The sequence below is a fragment of the Xenopus tropicalis genome, chromosome 3 (assembly GCF_000004195.4).
Source record: "Xenopus tropicalis strain Nigerian chromosome 3, UCB_Xtro_10.0, whole genome shotgun sequence".
Taxonomy (NCBI): Eukaryota; Metazoa; Chordata; class Amphibia; order Anura; family Pipidae; genus Xenopus; species Xenopus tropicalis.
This window is the reverse complement of record NC_030679.2, coordinates 16,944,334-16,964,948: the sequence shown is the minus strand read 5'-3', so window position 1 is coordinate 16,964,948 and position 20,615 is coordinate 16,944,334. Positions and strand designations below refer to the sequence as shown.

Below are 20,615 nucleotides of genomic sequence, written 5' to 3'. Positions count from 1 at the left end.
TTCCAGTGTTGATTCAGCCTGTCTACCTCTGTCATCTTAGTCTCGCACACATACAAAGGTGACTAACAGGCATGGTTACAAACATGGTTAACAAATATGCCAATAACTGTGCCCTTTTACCCCGGACATTACTTTGCTGAGTTGCTAGTGTGAATAGTCTCATAGACATCAATGCAATCTTTATCGTGGTGAATATATCAGAACCTGGTAATGGGGCAGATACACGTAGAATGCCCCAAATTCTAAAGATTGAGTCAAATTTTTATTTTTTTGTCACTTTTTTCTATAAAGTATTGTTTCAGTTTCTTGATAAAATCTACCATAGCCTCAAATCATTTTACAGGTACAAGGTGATTCCTTTTTGTTAAAGAAGCACCTATGAAATATTTTATTTCTCTACATGTTGACACTGGCAAGCGTGTAACACAGGGCATAAGCGCAGGGACATAACAAAAGGAGCATTTTTCATTGTTTATTCTCTGAGTTGAATGGCGTGCAGTGATGTCAATAAAAGTAAGCCGAATCGTCTAAATAAAATATAGAGACATTCTGGCAGAAATGCTTTATAAGAGGGGTCAGGCTAAACCACCACCCCCCTTAAAAACTAAGCCCATACCCACCCTTTCCTTGTTACAAAACCCCCAACCTCCTACCCCCTGCATCCAGTCAGGGGTTAACCCCTTAATTGCTAGAGGGCTGCTCCAGCAGATGAAGGGGTTAAAGTCCTGCTTTAACACTGTGTTTTCAGGAAGATATAACAATAGGTTAAGACTTAGGATGAAGATGGCATTAGGAGTTGGACAGTCTATGAAAGGAAAAGAGAAGCATAACTGGCCAGACACTGGAATTCAGAGCTAGTGGTGACGACGCTTTGATCTCCTCCGCTTGCTATTGAGTTTTATTACTTGTTCGATTTAGCACCGTTAATAATGTTTTCTAAGTTAGCACCTTTGCTGCCCAACCCCAGTAGACAAATATTCCAAACTAAAGGGTGAAAAGAGGAGATACAAAATAAAATACAACACAAATAAAAGATGCACAGACAGGAGTCATCGGTGTTGCTTAGACAATCATATCCTTATCCACGTCCTCTGCAAGAAAGAAGGAAATTGAAGAGTTAAATGGAAAAAATGTGCATACATTCTAAAAATCTACAAGTTGCATTCTTATAAACAGTGCTTAGGAAATCATCATTAACTAGCAGTACTTTTATCTTCATCAAGTATGAGGATATCTGAAGTCTATCATAAGCAAATATATCAGCACTCTGGGCCTTTATAGAGCTACATAATTCCTCTGTAAATGGTCACAGAGCACCTCAGTAACTTCTCATATTCTTATTATTTACTGTAGGGGGCATGTTATCCTTTATAATACATGGGTGATACTCAGAGTTCCCTGTATAACTCAGCCTGCACTGGTGGGTTCTGTAAACATATAGTTTACGGAACCCCCCAGAGACTCCTAATATTCTTTTAATGTACAGTATGGGTAACATTGTCCTTTATGGTACATAAGTAATACTCAAAGCCAAGCTGGTCACAGGGTCTCCCTGTGTTAAGACCAAAAATTAATTCTACATTGGAAATTTTGCTAGCTATGTAATCCTGTTGCCTCAGTACTTACGTTCTTTGATTCCAAAGCACTTGGCCCATTCTTCTAAGGCAATGTATTTATCGTTGTCAGTGTCGCACTCATCAAAAAAGCGTGTGGTGCAGTGTTCCATGGGGATCAACGGGGCGCGAAGGGGAGACAGCTCAGTGTGGGAAAGGTACCTGTATGGGGGTTAATTACAATTGCATAGTTTGTTTGGGTTGAAAAAAAGATACGTCCATATTGTCCAACCCATCTAAATAACTCCCAATACATATATATATATATATATATATATATATATATATACACACACACAACACGTGAATAATAGTTATTGTGATATAATAAGTTTTGTGCCCATAAGAGGACCACTTCAGGATAATTAAACACAGTTGCCTTAACTCTAAACTTCAATGGGTTCACCTACCCATCGATGGGGTGTTGGTCCAGCTGGCCAAATTGCCAGTGTACAGGGAAAATGTACATGTTGTAGTTCTTCTCAAAGTCACGTGCCAGCAGTTCCATAGAGTGGTCTCCAGCTTCCAAGCGCTTCTCATTCTCATGGATCTTCTTCACCTGGTACATTACATAGACACAACCTGTTTTAGTTCAGGAAGCTCACTCACTTATCTTAGGAAAGAGAACCTATCCCTAGGTAAGTGTCCAATATGATTCTGTTGATAGTACTCAACTGCAAGCAGCAGAGGAACTTAGGGAAGCTATTGCTTATGTTCCCTTTAAGTGTGATCACAGATTGGAACGTTATACAGGTATGGGACCTGTTATCCAGAATGCTCAGTACCTGGGGTTTTCTGGATAAGGGATCTTTCCATAACTTAAGTCTGCTAAACATCATTTAAATATTGAACAAACCCAATAGGCTTGTTTTGCCTCCAATAAGGATTAATTCTTTCTTAGTTGGGATCAAGTATAAGGTACTGTTTTATTATCACAGATAAAAAGGAAATCATTTTTTTTAAATTAAAATTATTTTATTATAATGGAGTCTATGGGAACTTTCTGCATAACGGGTTTCCGGATAAGGGATCCCATACCTGTACTCTGTTCCCTTTTTATGAACTCACCCTCAGTTTCTGCTTTTCATTCAGTAAATTGTTGTTCTCATCTCTTTCATACAGACTGACCAGGACATTCTTGAGCCAGTCACGCATACGCAGGGGAAATTCGCTCAGCTCGTTGTCCAAACAGGGAGCAATGTCTATAAGTATAACAGCACGCATTGTTACTTTGGCAGCCAAATGCATAATCTAGACAGCAGCCCTGAGCTCCAAATTGCAGCCAAGATGGGGAATACATTTAGCAATGAAATACTTTGTTCCGTTAACTTATAAAATCCAGAAATGAGCAAATGTATGAGTACCGAGAAGGCTTCCAAAAATCACATGTTAACTTGGCCCTGTTGTTACTTGTATAAGGGGATTTTCAGCACATAACTGTAAATATTTTCTGGTACAAAAGTACATAATTTAACATGAATATTAACAGTATATACAAAGAAATTGTAATTAAAGGGGAAGTGTACTATTACTATAGTTATTAATGATTTTACTTTGGTTACTATTAAAAATGTAAACTAAAGGATGTTCTGTGGACTCATTATGTTACACCTTCTTGACTGTCTATATAGGAAACAATAAATAGTATAGGGAAAACATATTTAGAACATTTTTTTCCCCTTTCCCCACACCTAGAACATCAGTAATCAATTCTTAAAGGGGACATAAACCACCTTCAGCATTGTTGATCTCTTACACTTTACATTCTCTCAGGAAGTCATTAAGGAAGGTGTATATCGCCTTTAATAGACCATGAAATATGTACAGTTGCTCAGGGAAGTCTAGGGGAAGCAAGTACCCTGTGTAAATTGTGGGTATTGTAAGACAATTAGCAACTGTTTTTTCTTTTGTACTTTTTAATCTTTTCCTATTATTTAATTTTCTTTGCTCTGTAGCTCAACAGTCTGGTATATAAACTACTGTCCAGTTACTAAAGTCTGTTCATAGTAACTACAGTGTGGAATAAAGCTAGAATAAAAAATCATGACTGCCAGATTATAATAATAGTTAATTGCTTCACAGCCTTAACTAACAGGCCTCCCCAGGGAGAATTGTTTGTTACAATGAAGGAGGATCCTCACAGAGGTTTCTTTGTTTGCAAGAAGATTCTCCAATATTGCGTACCATGTTACACATTCTTAGTGGAAAGATTACAATACGAGCCCTTTACACTGAACGAAGCCTAACTGTTTCATAGAGGGGAGGTGCAGGCACCAACACATCTGTGTTTAAGTGGAACATGTGCAAGCCCTTAAGGGTAGCCCCTCTATAGAGTGGGAGAGCTGCGCCAACAGAATAGTTAAGGCTTACAAACTCCAGCTGGAAATCACACATACCATATGGGAAAAGTACACAAGCTCAGACCAGAAAAGCAAAGTTTATTTCTCCTTGGGGGCTATGGGTAGCTGACACATTGCAGTGGAAAATCTGAATACTGTATCCCAAGTTCTCAAGCCTAACAGTGATATCAGCTTTATTATAATGTGTATGCTTGCTGCGTACAGTCTGTCTATGGTTTGATTTTTTTCCACTGTTTAACAGAATCACATTTATGAGGCTTTAAATGGTAATGTGTATAAATTGCAAAAAGCAATATAATCCAGCATATTTACAGGGTTCCCTTGAGCTCTTCTATGCTATTTCTAACTCCTCATTTATAATATTAGACACAACAGGTCCATTGGCACTAGGTGCAAAGATGCTCTTAATGTATGGTTGTTTTAAAGAACTAACAATCGAAGTTACAATGTAGGGGAAAATTAAGATGCTATGCTATTAAGGGCTCTTTCTCATTGTGGGAAAAGTAACTCTAACATGTGACAGCATTAGATTTCTTATAATCAAGGCAAGTGAATGTGATGTGGCTGCCAGAGTAGACTGCAATATTGACCATTTAGAGTTTACCAGTGCCAACAAATGTTAATGAGTTATGGACCTTGACTAGCTTATAGTTTGCACCAAAGTGCAAGAAAACATCATCTGAATCCTAGAAGTCAGTCTAAGTTATACTTTTACACATTTTTATCACCAGCAATAAGATACTTGTATTTTTAAGAAAAGGATTGCAATAGAGGTGTATTTGTATGTTTAGAAATATTATTGGTAAGGTGTATTGAGGCACATATTATCCTCTCAGTCAGTATTATATATGCAGACTCACATTTGCATGGTCCAATATAATCAAGATGCAGTTTATGGCCCTTCTTGGTCCCTTCCAGGGTGCATTTGGTTGCAAAGAAGTGGCAGGAAGATTCATAGGTCTTGTTATCTGTGCCACAGACCTGTGGAAGCAATTGTAGTAAAATTCATGGGTGCGCACATAGATGGCTAGAGTACACTGATCAACAAAATGGGACCAATAAGATCACACAAGTGTAAACAGTCTTCATATGGATAAGGACTTATCAGGGCTTATAATATGCATTAAGGGAGCCCTGTTTTTTTGAGGCTTAATCTTTATGTAGGGAATGAGTGTTGTGCCTATGGACTGTATCTTTCACATTAGGCACAGATACAATATTTTTCTGCATTTACCAAGTGCCCAATCTTTGGCTCTAATGTAAAAATAGGTCTTTAGATAGCATCTAAAATGTGCTTAAAGGGATTCTGTCATGATTTTTATGGTGCATCACATGGCTAAGCTCACCTGGGAAACTTAGGTTATGTCTAGCCCCATGTCAAATTTCGAAATGATATATTAAAAAATCTCCTTGTTCCTTTGAAAAATGGATTTCAATGCAGTATTCTGTTGGAGGATCGATATTAACCAATGCATTTTGTAAAAAGCATGTTTTCCTGTGACAGAATCCCTTCAAAAATAGCACACCTTGAACAAACAAATCCAATAACACTGACATTAGATTCTCAGACTGACTGGCTGATAGACCTACATATCATAACAAATCAGTGTTCAGATTCATAAAAACCAACAAAAGCAACTTTCATGAAACTGGAGTGAGGCTTTTGGGAATAATGCAACTTTACTCCATCTATTTGAATGCCCATCTTAACATTTTAAAAAGTAAAAACCCTAGAGACACTTTTTATGACATTTTTATGACAGTGCTTTATATCACTTTTTTGCTAAGATCTTGTAATTAGAAAAGACAATAAAAGCCTCATCCAGGTTTGTTGCGATTTTACAACAGCTATTGTGGATGGTTGCACTCAGTTCAAGCATACAGACACTGTCTTGTGTTGTAACAGATTCACTCTTCCGAGACATTGATGAGATCAGTCTCATTATAACAGTAGTTTGTTGAGTCTGATATGAAACCATAAAGCATGTTGTTTTCCATGAAGTTGTTTAAAGAAGTTTGTCAATAATCCAGCATTTACAGTATAGTATATGTAAGTGAAGTATATGCTAGTCAAATGATGATATAACAAAAAACAAGCAACAGTGAACCTTTGGCCCAACTGATGGTCATGTTCTGTTCTACGGTGTTTTTAGTCATTGTTCCACTGTAGAGCTCCTTTTTTGGTATGATACCCTCATTTAATAGGTTTAGCACAAACACGTGGGCTAGAATACATAACTGGTCTCCTCTATTTATATGTACATATTGTCCAGAGAAAAAGAACTCAATCATATCGACAGGTTATGTATCCTCATTATGTACAATACATGCTGTTTTTTGGACTTACCTTCTCAAACTCGGCTAAACTACTGGGGCAGGTAGATGGGTCTTGGCACACACACATTGGGGTGTTGCTTTCATCTACTTCACAAACTTTGCCATGTTTGCAGTGGTGGTTCAGGCATGGATCTATCAAAAAAGATAAAAAATTAAGAAATCAAAATATTCAAGTTTTAACAGCATATCAGCTATTGTCTTTATGTCTGACTGCAAGTGTACATATAGGGTCATAGACAACAGAATAAGGGAGATCACTGCAACATAGATGTAAAACAAAATATTTTATAATTTGGTTAGAAACCATACTTACTCTCAGATGGCTCTTCCTCCTCCTCCTCATTGACTGCGTCGTCAAACTCCCCGACTTCAACCTGCACAGGATTAGCACCCACTGTCTCCTATAATAAGGACAAGAGGGAGGCTGTCAACAAAGATGCAGTGACAGTAATTACAAAGATTTAGATGTACTTGATTGGCTATTAATATTAAGGGTAAATAAGCGATGGCTAGATAATTAAGCAAGAATAAGGTATCCCTATGCTATGGTTCCACTGTCGATCAAAAAAGAAAGTAAAATGGTCACAATATGGGTCATAGATAATACTTCATTATCTGTTCATTAACCAATAGCAACAAATCAGCTGTTAAAATATACTGATCTACTGTAGTCTTGAAGAGGGTAGCAAAGGTCTGATTCCTTGCTGATTCCATAATAAACCAGTGCCTAACTAGAGATGATGATTGCAATCCTACCTCTGTTGGAACATCTTCTATCACCTCTTCCTCTTCTGGTAAAGCATCCTGTTGCTGGATGGATATAACAAAAATGTTATCATAGAGAACCCACAAATATGATATATCTCTATAGAAGCCAGCAGAATACTCACAGGGGCAGCTAGAGCTTTGCCAACCAGGCACAAGACGAAGAAGACCCAGACCCTCATTCTGAAGTCGGACCTAGAAGAAAAACCCAATGTTATTAATTAAAAAAAAAATCTTAGATTGCTTTTAAAACACAAGGCAACGAATACATTGCAAAAATGATACATATTAAAACTCACTGATACTAGAGATCTCAAATAAGACATATAAATGGGCATGGTTTCTATGAGGTGTAATCTCGATACCTGTTTTGTTTGATTCTCTTTTATGATCATTTTAACAACACATTATAAGGCACCCACACACTAGGTCAATGTTAACTGACATCTACAAAGGTGATGTTAACTCAAAACTAACATGTTGCCTAATGAAAGAAAATAGGGGTGATTCACTAAAGTGCGTTAAAACGTGCGCTATTTATAGCGTGCGATAAAAATTTTATCGCGTCTAAATTTTCACTTAATTGCCACTTAATGCACGATTCACTATAAGCACACTTGTGCTAATTTACGCGCGATATTGCATATTGCGCGATACCGCATGCGCGCTAATTAACGCCTATTATTATGTGCGCTAATAGTCGCCGCGTATACATAGTAGCCACATATAAATAGTAGCATATAAATAGTAGCCACATATAAATAGTGCATATAAATAGTAGCATATAAATAGTAGCCACATATAAATAGTGCATATAAATAGTAGCATATAAATAGTAGCCGCATATAAATATTTCTATGCTACTATTTCTATGCTAATATTTATATGCGGCTACTATTTATATGCTACTATTTATATGCACTATTTATATGTGGCTACTATTTACTACTATTTATATGCTACTATTTATATGCACTATTTATATGTGGCTACTATTTATATGCTACTATTTATATGCACTATTTATATGTGGCTACTATTTATATGCTACTATTTATATGCACTATTTATATGTGCTACTATTTTTATGCTACTATTTATATGCACTATTTATATGCGGCTACTATTTATATGCGGCTACTATTTATATGTGGCTACTATTTATATGCGGCAAACTGGAGGCTACATCACTCTAGGGCCAACACAGACTTGAATAAATAACACTGCAAAGTCCATATTTTATTGCCAAAAGCTCATTAACTGTACTTTTCTATAATTACCACCTGCCTCAAGTAGGTGTTAATTTTCGCATAGTCTAATGCGATATTTAGCGCGTCTAAGTGTTTGTGAATCATGCGTTAGTATTCTTTTCTGCGCGCTAATTAACGCATGCGTTAACAATACCGCATGTGGTTGCGTGCAAATTAACGCATGCGATAATACTGTAGTGAATTGCGCGCTAATTGTCGCGTCTTTTTTAAACGCAAAAAAGCGTGCAATAAAAATTAACGCACTTTAGTGAATCAACCCCAATATGTTCTAAGTAACTTCACAATATACTTTCAGGCTTTTGCTTGCCTTCCCTTGGTTTTGCCTGAGATAGACTGGCCTTTTAAATTAATGGACACTTCAAAGGAAACACAGTAGGCAGTTGACAAGCAGTTGCATGTTTCATAAGCTCTATAGCAGTATATAAACTTGTTCCATGTACAGTGTTTGTTAGCATTCTCTCTACCAAAAAAAGTTGCATTTTTGTTGTGATTGTTCCTTTAAATGTTCTTTCCAACCAGCATTCCTGTCTATTCACATCATTTACATGAATGTCTTTCCACACTGTATATTTTGACTGGATCTGCTGTTCCCAGGGAAGCAGTCATCCATGTACAATAAGCTGACTTGCTTTCAATTCTTTTGGTGCAGACATGTCTTCCCTCAATGCACAAGGTTAAGTCACTTCAGTTCTCTTGGCTTTGATTGCTCTTGATGGAAAGTTACAGCCGTGGCTGGCAGCAACGCAGACCATCCCCACCTTCCTAGCCCAGTCAATCATATTTAAGCTCCCTGTTTTACTTGGAAGATTACTGGCAGTAAACACTCATTGGTGGAGAAAACATTCCCTTCTGGTCATGCCAAGCAAATAAACAAGGTTATTTAATCAAATTTAGATCAGAGCATGCAAATGTTTTGAAGGGACAAACAGTTCTTATATTAATGAGCATGCTACTTTATATATGCAACATGTATATATAAAGTTATTGCATGAAGCAATAAACACTGATCTATAATTTTGATTGGTGATAATTATATTTCTAAAGATTGTTCAGTGCAAAGATTGAGTCCTTCAAATATGTACTCCACGGGCTAGACTTTCAAACCAGTATGTATTTATATAGAAAAAGTATCAACCCTTGTAAAATATATAGGAAATTATAAATCCCCTAATGTATACAGTATATAGGATATATAAGAAGTCACTCTATGCTCTATGATCTCTATATGGGCCTTGTAACTCTGACGTAACTTCTAATATCCTGATCTTACAACAGGGGGTATTGATAATAATATAATATACAGGATTTTGATGGCTCTTTGTGTATTACCCATAACAATATATATTACTATGATTTTAGAAGATAACTTCTCATATCCTTATATCTTTCTCTGTAGCAATACAACAAGGAGACTTGTAAGGTTGACCTTGATATATTTTGTGTCTGTTTTTCAACCTTACTTCAGTGCTATGTAATGCAGTTCAATACTGCAGCCAAATACCTGGGTGCCCATCTAAACAAAATCATAAAGACAGAAATTAGCACTTTCTGGAGTTGCTTAAGTATTGTATACGGGACCTTAATTCCTTTATTGTTCCTTTTGTACCCCGGGATTAGTGCACCCCAAATGGGCTGCTTCACTTGTACCAAGTTCATTTTCTGGGTACTACAAAGCCCCTTTTCTGGAGCTGGTGGTTAAGTATAAAAACTTGTTGTCACTGCCTAAAATCCTTCCCTGGCCTACATATTACATAACTTAATCACATAGACTAGCTTTCATCAGACAACCACTTCTTTTATTTATGCCAAGGATATCATTCCTTGCAGAAATGTCTTCAGCCCAGTACCTGAGCTCTACACACACATCCATAGCTGTCCAGCCAGTTAGCTCTCCAGTAAAACACTGAATGGCCCTAACAGATGCAGAGTTACAGAATTTGCTGTGTTTTCATTGGACAGGCATGCAGAGGAACGATGTCCTGCGGCAAACAACCCCTAACCCGTCCCGATCTTAAAAAAAGGAAAAAACAAGTTTGTTTCCGAAGAGTAAACTAAGCCCATGAAAAGAGAGTTATTCTTGAGCCTAGTTCATGTCTGGAAATACTTAATTTTGGACACTGTTAAGACAGTGAAGTACTTATTGTCAAGTGTCATGGTGGAAAAACTAACAACTGAAGAGGCTACAAGATGGCCATTCTGTTTAACAGTGGAAGGAATAACTCAGCCTTAAAGGAACACTAACACAAAAATATTTAAATGCCTTATAAGTCATAAAACATCTCTAATATTAGGTCTAGCCTTTCCCCCCTTGCCTTTTTTAAATGCTTCGTGTAGAATTTTACACGGAAGTTGTCTTCGTGTTGGAGGACCTTCGGCACTTAAGCTTTTTATCAGCTTATGTAGTTTAAATTTATGTTTCTATTTCTTCAGACAGTTTGGGGGGTAATGTTGCGATCATTAATTTAAACTACATAAGCTGATAAAAAGCTTAAGTGCCGAAGGTCCTCCGACATGAAGACAACTTTCGTCACTAAAATTCTACACGAAGCATTTAAAAAAGGCAAGGGGGAAAGGCTAGACCTAATGTTAGAGATGTTTTGTGACTTATAAGGTATTTAAATATTTTTGTGTTAGTGTTCCTTTAAGGTGGCCATACACGGTGAAAGGTGGCCATAGACTGCTGAAACATATGAGTAAACATCTTATTGGTTGTTGTGTTACTAGACCTGGTGCACCTTTTCTTACATAGCCCTGCTTGTGTTGTACACTATGAAATGCCTAGGCTCAATTTGTATTCATAAAAACACCTCGCAGAAATAATTTTACCCATGTTTTGTAGATTTAAGCATCAGTATCCTAGCACCTTGTGCACCTTTTCCTTAGAGCCAACTACTGTGATTCAGGAACAAGGAATTTTGCTATATGGCAAAGGGATCATTGTAATTAACATCTGCAGGTTTAGCCCTGCTGAAGCAACCATTGTTTTATTTGCAGGTTGGTAAATTCAGCTCTTTTAGTGAAAAGAGAGCAAGACCCTTGACCCACTGAAATGGCAAAAAGGCGTGGAGAGGGTGGGGGGTGGTATCAAGGCCTTGGGCAACAGCAGCTCCAGAAACACCACTGGCCCCTTTGGTTAAAAATATGTAAAACTCTTTATTACTCTTTATTTCTTTTTTTTACTCTTTATCTTGCCCTTGAACATGTAGTATAGTGAATAAATGTCCTATTATATAGAAACAGTTGGCATACCATATATAGGTATTACCCTGTTTTATGCAGAATTGTACTGGAAATTTTGAGGCTATAGTGGTGCTTTAATGGAAGTCATATTTATATGGAATGTTGATGTTCAGTTTTTAGAAGCATTTGATTATTTTTTCTCTTAGTTTGAGATCAGTACATTGCGAATTCCACAGGCCGCTGCAGCTGTGGCTCAGCTGTTTAGTTGTAGAGAATTTGAGATCAGGCAATGAGTTTAATATATTTCTTGATTATCATTTATATATGGCAAAAGAACCTTATACTGAGTGCTCACAATCTAATGCCAGAAAAATTGTGTTGGCCGAGGACCATATCAGACCACCCATGCCATCCCATATTGGCCAAATATTCAGATCTTATTTTTTCTCTTTAATATTTAGGTGGAGCCTGACTGTAAATCATTCTCTGGTTAATGGCCATTGGGCTTTGGGGCACATTGCCTATACCAAGTGACATTTGCTCTTCTAGCAACCAATACAATTAATCTGGAGGTTATTCGAAGTGCCAACTAACCAACTGCATCATGCTTTTGCTAGAAGCAGCAACATTGTGCAATAATCAGGGCTGGAACTATCGGTAGGCAGAAGAGCCATGTGTTTAGGGCACAACTCTGTGGGGGGAGCACAATGGCCTTAGACACATGCCTCTGCTACCTTCCCCTACCCTATGTGTATCGTACACCAAGTGCTTGATCGGATCTGAGGACATCAGGTGGGGGGGCTGGAGGAAGTACTGTGGGCCGAGAAAGTTGGTTACAGGGGTGTAATTGGTATTTACTGGCTGAATGGGTATCAGGCACATATTTAGGTTCCCCTATACTGTACAGAATTACTGCAGAATTGTGCTTATCACAGGGGACTAATTACACTGACTTGGATTTGGTATCTCTATGTACAGGCTATGTGCAAATTAAGGGGACTGTTCCTGCAGAATTGTGCTTAGAAACTAAGGACTAATTATATTGGCATAGTATGGTATCTCTCTGCACGGGTTATGAGCAAATTAAGGGAGTTGTTCCTGCAAAATTGTGCTTAGTACTGATGACTAATTATATTGGCATAGTATGGTATCTCTCTGTACAGGTTATGAGTAAATCAGGGGTTAGTCCAGGGTAACTTGGGCCAAACCCACACATGGGTAGTTTCCCCATTACCCACCTTTTATCTCTATGCTAGAAAATACAACATCAAAATCATTTGCATAAGTGCGTATAAAAATCAAGTGAAAATACTTGAAAGAGCACCTTCTCACCCTTAGGCACACACAAGAGCATTTTTCTGTGAGGGAGAAAATAAGAGAGCTGGGCTGGCATTTTCACATAGACATAATAGGATGCAATATCCAGTACAGTACAAGGAGTTATGTAAGCACTATAGTATTAAGTAATATGGCCATGGTTAGTTATATATGCACAGAAAATTTAACAGAAATATTTTATATATGTCAGAAAATAAAGACCGTATTGCCTGCATTGTAGATCCTGTGTTTCCATTTGGCTGTGTGATCTGTGCTGCATGATATTTACATGTCAATGGATCAAAGGAGTGAACTGTGGCACTCAAAGGGTTAAAGCTATGATAGTTCAGGGCAGCAGAAGGGTTTTACCCCTTTTGGAAAAGTCCATGATTGGATTATGATTTAGTGGTGACAGGAAGCAGTTTCCTGCACAGCCTGACTGTATGCTAACTCCTTGTACAATGTTTAAACAGGTGTGTTCTGTATATTTAGCTTTTATATGACCCTTCTTTGCCCCTTCTGCCTAGATAAAAACACTCTTTGCAATTTAAGATGCCTTGGCATAAGGCAAAGAGTCCTGGGGGCCATCAGCATCAGTGGGACAAAATGATATTCCATTGTATAGCTGTTGTTAGCTACTTTCAGTATATACATACAATACTGTTGCCTTGGTAAAAATAAAGCACTATCTATTGCAACTTTCTGTAAAGAAGTTTGAAAACTTCTATAGGCTGGAACACTGAAAATATACCATAACTATGTGTCTTGTGAAAGCACTTTTTTTTGCTTAAATTAATTCCTGTTCTGCCCAATTGAGTTAACCCTAGACTCCTAGTATAATGTTGTAAGGAACAGAGATACTAATTAGGAAATGGCATAAAAGAAGAATATTCTGCCAAATATAGGTTTGGGGTAGCATTACATTTAGTTCTTTTTGATAATAAAGGAAATGTAATGCTGCATATTTGCTTCTCTCCAATTGACATTCATTTAACACTTTTAGTGGCTTTAACATCATTTGCTGTTGAAGAGTTCAGGCCCTTCCCTTGTTAAAGTCCTTATCGTGGCTTCCAATTAAACAAAGAATATCTTACAAACTCCTTCTTTTAACCTTCAAAGCCCTCCATTCCTCTGCTCCTCACTACATCTCTTCCCTTGTGTCTCCATTACTCCGTACGTTCCTGGCCGACTCCTTCGTTCCTCGCAGAGCAATCGTTTGGTTGCGCCCCCCACTACTACTGTACCTTTCCTTACATTTGGAATGCCCCTCCCTGATTTCCTCCGGAGAGAATCCTCCCCCAGTCTTTTAAACTTAAAGACTACCTTTTGGAGCACTCACCCAGCACCTGATCTGGGAAATAGCACTTATATTGTAGTGTCACCCACTGTGACCTACAGCACTTATATTTGCCTATTTGTATCTGTAAGTTACCCTCCCATCTAGATTGTAAGCTCTACGGGGCAGGGACCTCCATCCTCTTGTGTCTTTGACTCTTAACTTATTGCAACTGTATCTTGTATTTATTTGTATTTATTGTTATACTTTGTATTTATCTATTATTATCTTATTAACCCCCTGTTTGTATTAATGTATTCTACTGTACAGCGCTGCGTACATAAGTAGCGCTTTATAAATAAAAATATACATACATATACATACATACATACATTTGCAATTTTTAAGAGTCTGAATCAGGAGTGCAGAGGCAGACCAATACTACTTTCAGTTGCAAATAATTTTAAAGCCACTCAGCATGTATATTGAGAAAGTATAATTTTATTAGGTACATTTATTTTCAGGGTTAACATTCCCCTTCAAATTAAAAGAATAGTGCTTCTTTTAATATACTTTGCCAGTAGAGACTTGTTGTTCTTTACCCTGGCTACTTAACAAGTAGCCATTTGCTCCCTTTGCTACAAATAGAGATATCATAGGGCCAAGGACCCTTTGTAACAGTCTTTATCAGGGGAGGGTGAAGAGCTGGAATCATATCCTCCCAAAGGGTGTAAAATCCAACTGCTTCTGTGGACAAACACAAACTGGACTAACCAATAATTGAGGATATTTCATTGGCCGATCTATAAGCGACTGACTATAAGCCCCCAGTGAATTGAGCTTGCCTTGTCCTTTAATACAAGATTCAATATTTATTCCAGTTCTGATCCATAGCAACAATTCATCAAGTACCATTCACTGCAAACTACTGAGTTGCTAGAGACTGAACACATTTAACATACATTATTTGAAGTTATGCAAACTGAAACAAAAAAAACCATAACCAATGAAACTAGAAAGAGCAGAAAATGAAGAAAAATTATGAGATTAATTAAAGAAAATGTAGTTCTAAGCAACTTTCCAGAATAAATGAATAAAAGTTGCAGTGGTTAAATGGTGGATAAATGATTAGTTGTTATTGTAAGTGATATTTATAATCTCTTCAGGTTGTGACTCCTAAATCAGTGTACCAAAAGCCAACATTGTTTCAAGAATCAGAACAAATAAAAAAAAGACCAGTTCAACTTTTTATTGAACATATATTGAAAAGTTACTTAGAAAAACATTGTCTTTTGTGTTCTGAACAGATAAGGCCCAGACCCGCAGAAGCCTGTAGTGGACACCTGATTCTGTTCCCATAACTGCGGGCATTCCTGACTGCCTGAGTAATGCTTGAATGAAGCCAGGCAGAGTGGAGCAGTCCCTTGGAAAAGTTGTCTCTCTCTCCCATATAACATCACCCCCCACTTCCCCTCCTTTCTTTTCTCTAATCCTCCCATCCCCCATTTTCTGCTTATGTGGCAGACAATAGATGTGTTAAACCCCCCTTTCTGCTAGAGGGACACGCTGAGCACTGACAATTCAATCTACTAACCGCTTGAGATGTTATACTGTGGGTCCCAATAAAGATATTTTATTGCAGTCTCTAATATATTCTATTTATATATATATATATATATATATATATATATATATATATATATATATATATATATATATATATGTATATATATAAATAAATATATACACTGCAAAGGCCAGTAAAAAATTCATGATACAACCAATATTGTCTAGGCACTGTAGTTCACAACATAAAAATAATACAAATGAGGTACACTTTGTACCATCATCTATAATTAACCTTATTTACGTCCATGCTACATGGAGAGAGGTGTGATAAACCATGCAAAGCTCTTAACAAGACAACACTAGGATTAACCCAAACTGCTCTGCAGAGCAGCTACCTAGGCTGGGATTCATATTAGTATCAGTTGGGATAAATTAACATAGGATTGAATGTTTTTACTCTTCCATAGTTCCATAGAGTATTCATTTTGTTAGTATCATACAATTAGTATCCTACTTTTAATATATAACTAACAGTAATACCTGGTTAACTGGTGGGGGGGGGCAAAAACAGAATTATAACTACAGGCTATCATGAGGAATGTATCACTGGCTTATTACTCTTGCCAGAACATGTCAATCGTATTGCATTATGCATTCCTATGATAACATTGCAGCTTCCCTGTCCCTACATTGAATAGCATGTTTAAAGGAAAACTTATTTAAGAGGTCATTTCTGTAATTCATTGCATTATCTAGAAGAATGGTAATGAGATATAGGGAAAGGGGATTATCGCGTAGAAATCTGGGGCTTAAAAAGTTGATAGCTACAAGATATCTTATTTATGGGTTGCTCTTTATATAACTGATTTGTATCAGTTGTTTATAGAAATATGTATATATACTCTATAATAAGTCTTAGAGGGCTTTAAAAGGATGCACCACCCAATTCTCATTTAGGGATAACAAAGCTATTCAGGAAATAATTGCATAGCAATTTTAAACAGGGAACTGATTGCTAGACAAGATAGGTTGAATGTCCAATGACCTATCATCATAAAGGATAAACAACCATAAGTGCTAACGAGTATGTTCTTAAGTGGATGATTCGCATTCCAGTTAGGGTTAAGTGATAAAACTACAAATCCCAGAGTTCTACAACTTTTTATTATATATATACTTTAATAGCTAATTATATGCCTTTCAGTCTCAGGAAGGATTAAGGAGATTTATCAACATCCTTAGCACAAGAAATTTCTCACTCTTTAAGATTGGGGAGGGGTATTATTAAATTAGATATTAGATATTTAATAAATTAGATATATATAGATTAGAAAGCAAGGTCCTTAGGCAGTTGAGCTAGTTTATTTCTAAAGGGAAAGAAATCATAGCTGATACTGTACCTCGGAGCAGAGGAGAGAGCTTCAGGCTCCTAGATGGTCTAGAGAAATCTGAAAGTTACAGAATAGGTTAGCAGAGAGCACAAATAGGGGTGGGTGGGACTGGGACGTCTGCCTTTCTCATTCTTTTTTTTTTCTCTAAATGGTAGGCTGTCCTAACCCCATCCTGCCCCCTCCTCCTGATCCTGTCCTGAGAACTCTGCCAAAAATGCCTTCAGACAAGAGCAATCCACAGAGCCCTCTTAAAGAAAGTCAGTAAGTGAGGAAATGGGTGTGTGGCATTTGGATAAAGTTGTTTGTCTGGACTGGTACAAGTGAAGCAGTAGAAGTGTGACTTGGCATGGAATATTTGAGAAAAAAAGGCAGTACACAAGGCCTGTAGTATTAGTCCCAGCCAAAAAGAGTCTTGCATGGCTATTATTAAAAATAGCATTGAACCCTCAGCTGCAGGTGGGTGCTGGGAATATTACGCTGAACTTTAATTGGCATTAAGACCCAATCATTAGGCCAGGTGCCCAATATGGTCACCCACAAGCTGGAAAAATTGGGTAATGATCATATAATACTGGATCTTTAGACTGATGGCAGATGGGATGTTGCTCTATTATGGTGAAATCTAGTACTAGCACTATCACACTTTTCTGGGACCCTTGAGTTCCCCCAGTTTTAACTCCTATGTGGCTCCTATGGAGTGCTACTGTCTACAGGGTAGACAAATTTACGGTTAGTGTTGTAACTTTACTTCCTTCCCCTGAGCTGCAGCAGGGGTAGCTGTTTAGACAGATAATCCTGCAATCATCTGGGATCAAATATTATCTGTCCTGATTGAACTTCCTACTGTTATGATCATTTGACCAGTCAGTTGAACAAACAGAACAATACAGAGGAGTCAATGTTTTTTTTGTAAATTAGAGTAAGTAAATTATACATATGCAGACATATTCATGCTGGTAATCAGATTATATATGTGTGTGTATATCTATATATATATATATATATATATATATATATTTAAATTTCAACAGTAATTTATCAGTGATTGGCAGCATATTTATTGCAGTTAGTATATTTCCACTATATTTTTGCAGTCTGTGCTACAAAACCTTGCCCTCAGGGCATGTATTTCCTAAAGTGCAGACTCAGGGAAATTGTTCTTATTCAGGAATGCAATAATACTCTAATAAACATGCAGCAGACGAGCAGTGAAGCTCCAATTCAGCCCATGGCCATGGAAAGAATACACCTTAAACAGTTTGAATTCAGGGAGAAAAAGTAATATTAGTTATTAGCTGGGAATAAACAAGAATAACTGAATCTTTTAGAAGGGAAGAGAAAAGGGAAAATATACTCTAGTTATATGCAGTTTGTTTGTCAGGTGATTTCAGTATAATTCAATCTTGAAACAATTTTTCAACACGTAAAAATGCCCTATGTCTAGTTGCCCCAAAAGATAGATAAACATTACATATAACTAGCCTTATCTGGGGTGGTTGCACCCTAGTGCATTTAGACAGGCAGATGTGTGGCCATCTACTGTGAACTAGCTTGAGCAGTACTGGACAAAATGGTGGATATATGGCGGATTGGGCCTAGCTACTTCAGTGCCAAATCCCCTTCATTTTTAGAAATGGAGGGGGAATGAGGGGCTTACAAAAGACTACTGCACTGGTCAGGAGACACCGGGGGTCATTTATAAAGACTGGACAAATTTGCAATCGGATGATTGCTTTCAGTGTTCAACCTGCAGCTGGCTGGAAAAATCTAACAATTGGTTGGTGCTATGGGTTACTGTCCAGGGGAAAATGTGCCCAGTCTTTATAAATGACCCCCACTATTACCAGGTAATGCAACTAGGCAGGTTGAAAAACATGCAATATCCTATGGTAAACCAATCAACAGCTAAATTTCATTGATCTACCAAGGGCCTCACCACAAATCCGGGCCTGGATCTACCACTGTTAGAATAACATATTCTAATGTTTTATTGGCAGCTATAGCCCTTCTAGATCGTAATGAAATTCAAGCAAGGTCCTGTTTGCAAATAAGGCTTTATTTGCAAACAGGACCTTGCTTGAATTTCATTTTATTAAAATAAAAAAGTTTGCATTAGTATTTTTTGCTTGTATTTTATCCTATAATAGAAAAAATAATTGCTTCAGTTAATTGAGGTTTCTGTCTTACAATCATTGAATTGTTTAAAGTAGAGTTTCCTGTTTAACTTTACTATAGGTCTAGAACACAATGGCCACACAAGGTGGATTTTTACCTTGGCAGAAAATAATCAATCAGCAGTTCACCTGCGCATGAATAAGGAGATCCCTAAATCCAGCCAGTGAGTAGCATTACTGAGAAAAGCTTATTCTACAGCCTAGAAATCTGATATGACTGAACTACATTATTGTGCTAAAGGTCTTAATATGATTCTAATGAGATTCAGTTTGGGTTAGGAAGTACGTATACAATGAGCTTTATAAAATACCTGAGTGAAACAGGTGCAGCGTCTGTGCAATAAAGGAGCAGGAAGCACAGGGCAATTTTTGGCAGCTGCTGCTGCACTGCCTATAGCTGTACCACACAAAATAGGCAATGGACAGGAAAGCAGTTTTGGTAAATTCTGAGAATGCTCTATTGCATTCTCAGTGAACTGCATCCTGACCCTAGCAGGTAGGTGCCTTAGATGCTCAAATGTAGAATAACATGCCTTACTTTGCCTAACTGGTGAGGATAAAAAGCAGAATTATACTTTTGGCAGGAAGTTTTGTTCTCTAGATGAACACAAAGAGCACTGCTGAACCTTTCTGTCCCTGGCAGAGCTAAATGCAGGGGCATAACAATAGAGGAAGCAGACTCTGCAGCTGCTGGGGAGCCTGCTTCAGGGCCCAGTACGGGAACTGACTGGTGATTTTGTGTTATACATATATTCTACATTGGTCTCAGTTGCTATAACTCTGAATCTTAGCTCGAGTCGAACTGGGCTACTGGGAAACTAAGAGAAATCCCAGTGGCCCTACCAACATGTTTCATTACTTGAGTTTGTCAGGGGTATGTACATAGGGCAGGGTTTGTGGAAGGCAGGGGCAGATGTCCTTGTGGTGGAAGCAGGGTTGGGTGGTGTATGTTATTGTTGGAGAGGTTGGCTAGGGTATGTGCATCTAGTAAGGTTTGTGGAGAGGAGGGGTGGATGCCATTGTGGCAGAGGGTGTGGGTGGGGCATGTTATCATCAATGTTAGCAAGCCCTTTAAGGTCAGGTCCACTGGTGGGCACAAGGTTCCACATCTTGACACTGTAGCCAGTTTTGGGTGCAGCAACAGAGTAATAAGAGCTACCAGCTGCTAGGATGCCCTTTGGTTCCTGATTGATGCACAGCTTTAGATGGGATGTCGACCCTGATGTTGTAGGATCACTGTTCCTAGCATGCTTTAATGCTTGACAATATTCTGTATTCTGGGAATGGTAGTTCACTGTGTGGAGCACAATGATTATTGATGGTTTATTTATGGTTTAGAAGTGGCAGGGTCTAATGGCTAGT

At 37.7% G+C, this 20,615-nt stretch overlaps 1 protein-coding gene across 1 annotated transcript; it reads right to left on the bottom strand.

Annotated features, from left to right (window-relative positions):
- Window positions 1–332: 332 nt before the first annotated feature.
- sparc (secreted protein, acidic, cysteine-rich (osteonectin)) lies at window positions 333–17,121 on the bottom strand. The gene is made up of 10 exons (NM_204016.2): window positions 17,089–17,121; window positions 7,201–7,270; window positions 7,067–7,120; window positions 6,624–6,711; window positions 6,321–6,442; window positions 4,834–4,954; window positions 2,682–2,815; window positions 2,024–2,172; window positions 1,627–1,775; window positions 333–1,091 (listed from the first exon to the last, which is right to left on the bottom strand). Exons 2-10 carry the CDS (start codon window positions 7,255–7,257, stop codon window positions 1,063–1,065), a joined length of 903 nt encoding a protein of 300 aa, NP_989347.1. The 5' UTR covers window positions 7,258–7,270; window positions 17,089–17,121; the 3' UTR covers window positions 333–1,062.
- Between the last annotated feature and the right edge of the window lie 3,494 nt (window positions 17,122–20,615).

Excerpts from the sequence above, each read along its gene's own strand:
- sparc (NM_204016.2), bottom strand. The coding sequence starts at position 7,257 with ATGAGGGTCTGGGTCTTCTTCGTCTTGTGCCTGGTTGGCAAAGCTCTA. Across the intron at positions 6,443-6,623 it reads GGAGGAAGAGCCATCTGAGA|ATCCATGCCTGAACCACCAC; the intron begins GTAAGTATGGTT and ends CTTTTTTGATAG. Across the intron at positions 4,955-6,320 it reads GTTTAGCCGAGTTTGAGAAG|GTCTGTGGCACAGATAACAA; the intron begins GTAAGTCCAAAA and ends TTGCTTCCACAG.